The sequence below is a fragment of the Octodon degus genome, unplaced genomic scaffold (assembly GCF_000260255.1).
Source record: "Octodon degus isolate 3935 unplaced genomic scaffold, OctDeg1.0 scaffold00129, whole genome shotgun sequence".
Classification (NCBI taxonomy): Eukaryota; Metazoa; Chordata; class Mammalia; order Rodentia; family Octodontidae; genus Octodon; species Octodon degus.
In genome coordinates, this window is record NW_004524705.1 from 998,346 (window position 1) to 1,003,597 (window position 5,252).

The 5,252-nt window shown below is 42.3% G+C and overlaps 1 protein-coding gene across 4 annotated transcripts in view; it reads left to right on the forward strand.

Moving 5' to 3' along the window:
• Nucleotides 1-5,252, forward strand: part of Zfyve16 (zinc finger FYVE-type containing 16) — a 69,193-nt gene that overhangs the window by 48,114 nt on the left and 15,827 nt on the right. For all 4 annotated transcript variants that reach the window (XR_002818040.1, XM_023700957.1, XM_004640964.2 and 1 more), the window contains exons 7-10: nucleotides 361-739; nucleotides 2,215-2,337; nucleotides 2,957-3,112; nucleotides 4,230-4,454. Coding sequence is in view for 3 of the 4 variants with exons in the window: in XM_023700957.1 (XP_023556725.1) it covers nucleotides 361-739; nucleotides 2,215-2,337; nucleotides 2,957-3,112; nucleotides 4,230-4,454 (883 nt within the window). In the remaining variant the exon portion in view is untranslated. The remainder of the gene's footprint in view (nucleotides 1-360; nucleotides 740-2,214; nucleotides 2,338-2,956; nucleotides 3,113-4,229; nucleotides 4,455-5,252) is intronic.

Genomic DNA, 5,252 nt, shown 5'->3' on the forward strand with positions numbered 1-5,252 from the left:
GGAGGGGCAGGAGGAGGGGGAGAGGGGAGGGGGAGGAGCAGGAGAGCCTGGAGTCGATGAAGTTGCTTGCTGTGGGACAGGACCCACGGTTTCCTGCTCTTTCCAGGCTGTGATACTACCTATAGTCAGCAGTGCCTTCCTGGTTTTCAGAGAAGTGAAACGCTGTGCTCCTTCGTGCTGTAGGCTCCAGAGTCGGAGCTGTAGGATGGCGCTTTCTGGGGGAGATGCAACGAGAATTTGTGAGCCTGTGCTGGTTTTTATGTATATCTGATTAAAAAGATATACTTTACTATGAAGTGAGCATTTTACAATTGAGCAGGGAGCATAAACTGATGCAGTTTGTTATTGTGTATGTTACAGACAGTAAGTACACTGGCTGCTGTGCTTGCCACCACAGTGGAGAAACCAGATGGTGCGCTCGGAGACACTGAAAGAAATGAGAGCTTTGGGAGTCCTGTCTCCTGTGTTCCGACTGTGGAAAAACTGCCTGCGAGCCCGGGAACTGATGGGTTACCTGCTTCTGCTTCTCTTGCCCTGGCCGATGACGTTTTTGCTCAAGTTGAGGTGCCATCCAGTTCCCTGGAGGTCGCAGTGAACAGCATTTTGCCCGTGGCTGGTGCTTCGGATTACAGGCTACTGTGTTGCGTGGATGGGCACTTTGGCAGGAAGGCCAGCCTCTTACCTGCCGATGAGAACAGCCTGCCCCCCCTGCTGGGCGCTTCTGGAGAACAGGGGTCAGGTAGGAGAGTAGCTGCTTTCAATTTAAGGAGTGCTTTTAGGAAGAGGTGCGATGGATGTGTCTACAAAGCACTTTATAGCTCAGATCATTGAATTATAACATGCCCTAGGGCTGGTGACTTTATTTATAAAGTTACTATGTAAAAGCAAACTCTACAGGACTTGAACTTTTATGATTCATTACATCTGTGGTCTTAGCATACAATGAGTCCCGATCTAACACAGGAGCAAGCAGACTTTCAGAAACGTTCCCACTATATTAGCATGTTAAGTCTGTCTTTTTCTGAAGAAGAGGAATGTCTAAAGAAAAACGCTATTGACAAACCCAGAAATTTTAACCAGGTGTGGCAGTACACACCTGTAACCCAGAACTCTGAGAGGCTGAAGCTGGAAGATTGCAAGTTCAATCCCAGCCTGGGAAACTTAGCAGAACTCTTTCAAAATTAAAAAAAAAAAAAAATTCTCGAGATGTAGCTCAACATGGAGGCCCTGGATCCAGTCGCTAGTACCACAAGAGAAGGCAGGGGGCAGGGGATTTTTAATTCCTCATATTGGCTGAGTTCTACAAGCTGAAGATTCTGTGGCCAGCTCTCACATAGACTCTTGTTTTTTTGTGGTTTTGTTTTTTGCCACCTGTCACTGACATAGACGTGTACCAGTTACCAGTCAGCCACGCGTGTATCTTGGGTCTCGGTGGTTATGAGTTTGTGAATTTTTGAAGTTAGAATTGAGTGAGCAACGGAATAGAATCTACTTTTTTTTTTTTTTAAAGTTTATTTATTTATTTAGTGTGTGTGTGTGTGTGTGGCCAGCTCAGCCCACCAGGGGGTGGGGCTGGCTGGCATGTGGTGCTGGGGGATCGAACTGCGGTCCCTGTGCTTTGCTAAGCTTGTTCTAAGTAGGTGCTTTAGACCACTGAGCCTTCTCACCAGCCCCCTAGAATCTACTTTTGACAGAAGTGTTTTAAAGCTTGAGAGTAAAAAATAAAGTAAAATTAAAAAAAGCTTGACAGTGCTGTTCCATCTCCGGTACCACACGCTGGGCTGGCCCTACCCCTGGGTGTGCTGACACGAAGACCAGGTGTGCCTATACTCCCAGCGCTCAGGAGGCTGAAAACAGGAAGATCACTATGAGTCCCAGCTATGTAGTGAGACTCTGTAAAAAATGCCTAAAAATAAATAAAGCTCGATAGTGCTTACATTTTATAATTATGCTATTTAATCAGTGCGTTTTTTGTATATACCATATACAATATATGTCAAATGCATGTTTTATAGTATTAAAATCTGTGCTGGATAGGAAAGTTAGAAATGGATAAATAACAGTTATACAGAATGTTAGTTGACTTTAGGAAGCATGTTTGCTTTTTTTTTTAAACTTGATCGGGCTCTTGGTACGTGCGTGTAGGATTTTGTTTCACTGTGAGCAGCACATGTGCAGGATACTGAGCCCAAGTGCCATTTCTCTTCTATGCAGTGCCTGTGGTAGAAGAGCACCCCTCTCCTGAGCAGGTCAGCTCCCTTCTGCAGAGCGAAGGGTCTCCTCCTGCCACCTTCGTGTTGAATGCCAATCTGCTTGTGAATGTCAGATTAATATTTTGTAAGTAATGATTTATCTTTTTTTGCTTAATAGGCAAGCAGGATTTCTAAAGTAACTCTGTCTTCAAGTTAGGTTTTGACTGGCCAAATAGACTACTGATCCATTTTGTAAGTAGTATATTGTGTATTCAGTGGGACTTGAGTGTACAGATTCACAATAGCATCCGAGTTCAGACATGGGCTTACCGCTGAAGTATATTCGATGCATATGCACAGTTGACTATTTCTTACAGCTTTTAGATAAGCTGAGCTTTGGTAAATGAGATACACAGCACTTATGTCTTAGGAACATTAAAAACAGTAAGTGCCATGTGACTGAATTAAAAGCAGGAAAGTAATGTTTCTGCTCAGGGATGGATTTATAAGCTTTGCCTTTCCCAAAAATGAATTTTTACAAACTACATTCAGCATATTAGTGTATCTTCTTAGTGTTAATTATTTTACTCCATAAGATAGTCTTTTTTTATTTTCTTAGGTGAATCTTTCACAGTTCAGTTTAAGGTTATTATAAGCAGAATTTTGGGACAGTAAGGGTTTTAAAAGTGCTTTATGCAGATATAATGTTTAATTTTTTGATTAACAGAAGTTTGCATTTATAGTTGTCTACTTTTGTTGCTCAGATTCCTCAGATAAATATTGGTGCTTCTCAACCAATGGCTTGCATGGCCTGGGACAGGCAGAGATTATCATTCTGTTGCTGTGTTTCCCAAACGAAGACCAAGTTCCTAAGGACATTTTCCGGCTGTTCCTCTCCATATATGAGGACGCACACAAAGGTACAGCGCTTCACTCTGAGCCCCACAGAGGAAGGTTGGGTGCGTCCTGGGCACGCACTTCTGGTCTGCAGACTACATTCCATGCTTTTGTGAGAAGAGGTTGGAGGTCTTAAAGGGGGTTGATCATCATTTTTAGTGTCCTTTTAAACTCACATTTTATGTAATTAGTGGCTATACAGATTTTTTTTAATTTTAAAAATGAGAATGCATTTAACTCCTTAATTTTTAAATATATCTATATGCTGTTCTTGCCATCTGTACCAGATGGGGGCATATGATAATTTTTCTTATCATGCAGGAAAGAGGAAAATTTAAAGGTATCTATAATAGGAAACATTTTCAAATTTTTATTTACAGTCCCCAGTATCTAGGAGTAACAGTTTTGTGCACAGAATGTATTCAATAGATGCATCTTTAAAAGTAAAAATAAGGGGGGCCGGGGAGATGGCTCAGTGGAACAAGCATTTCCCTGGCAAGCGCAAGGGCCTGAGTTCAATTCCCGGTTCCACCAAAAAAAAAAAAAAAAAAGTAAAAATAAGGGCCGGGGCAATAGCTTAGCTGTCTAACTGCCTGCCTGGCAAGCGCAAGGACCCGGGTGTAATCCCCGGTGCCACATGCTGTGTCAGCCCTGCACCAGGCCAGCTAACGAAACCAGGTGGGTGGTACACAACTCTGGGGCAGCTGAGTAGGAGGATCACTATGAGTCTGAGCTGTATAGCAAGACCTGTGCTAAATAACTAAATCTTTTTTTTTTTTTTTTTTTTAAGTAAAAATAAAATAAAATGGCACATTGCCTTTGGTTTACATCGAGACATCATAGATTTTTTTTGTGTGTGTGCAGGGTCTCACTACACAGCTTGGCCTCGTAGTGATCCTTCTGTTTTCAGCCTCCCTAGTGCTGGGATTACAGGCATGTGCCCCACACCCCAGGCTCCAGCTGACACGGCATACAGTGCCAGGGATCAAACTCTGGCCACTGCGCTTACCTAGGCGAGCACTTAGTCTGCTGAGCTATCTCGCCAGCCCTGACAACATGGATTTCATTGGGGTGAAATTTGAGCATTCCATTAAAACAATAATAAAAAACTTAATATCTTTTTATTGATTTTATTTCCAGGAAAATACATAGAAAATCTGGATAGTGTCACCTTCACCGAGAGTTTCCTCGGCAGCAAGGATCATGGAGGCTTCCTGTTTATTACACCCACCGTCCAGAAGCTGGACTGCCTTCCCGTGCCCAACAGCCCCTTCCTGTGTGGGATTCTTGTCCAGAAGCCCGAAGTTCCTTGGGCAAAGGTTTTTCCTATACGTTTAATGTTGAGATTGGGTGTGGAATATAAAGGTAAGTTTTAGAATAAGTTGATTATTTCACGTATACTGAATGTAAAGTAAGGATTATAGGGAAATTATTAAAATATAATTTGACCAGATTAATGGAATTACATTAATTCAGTGTTCTTTTGGTTTTTCTTAATTGCTTGCAGCATTGGTCTCCAGGGCACCATGCTGCTAGGCTGTGTCCTCGCTAGTCCTTAAGTCGGAGTCCTGCTCATTTGCTGGGCAGCACTCGAGCTTGTAGTGCTCCAGCCTCGGCGTGCCTGTCTTATGTGCCGTCACATGGCTCTGGCCATTGATGTGTGAGGAAGTATCTGGATGTTCATAAGTTCTAGTAACATTTTCAAAAAATGTTTGAAGTTCTAAACAAAACAGCATTTTGACAGTATTACTTTCATTATATTTTCTTAAAACATGTACTCATATTTTTGAGTTTATGTTGCCTGTCTGTTCAGCAGCAAATTACTGTTCCTCTCTTTGTGTATGTCGTGAGCTAACACAGAGTTTGGGATTATCAGGGCCGTTGCCCTAACCTGCTGATTGCTTAGGCATTAACGCTTGGTAGAGACAGAAGTAATGTACCTAAAACATTGGTTGCCATTTTTTAAGCTTTAAGTTCTCCTTTTTTATTTTTAATTCCCAATGTTTAACTAACTAAAAGTGATGGAGGGGCCTAGGATATAGCTCACCAGCATAAACACCTGCCTGGGAAGCGCAAGATCCTGAGTTTGGTCCCCAGTACCAAAAAAAATAGTGATGGAGATTACATCATTTATCCTGTGAATGCATTTATTTATATATGTAC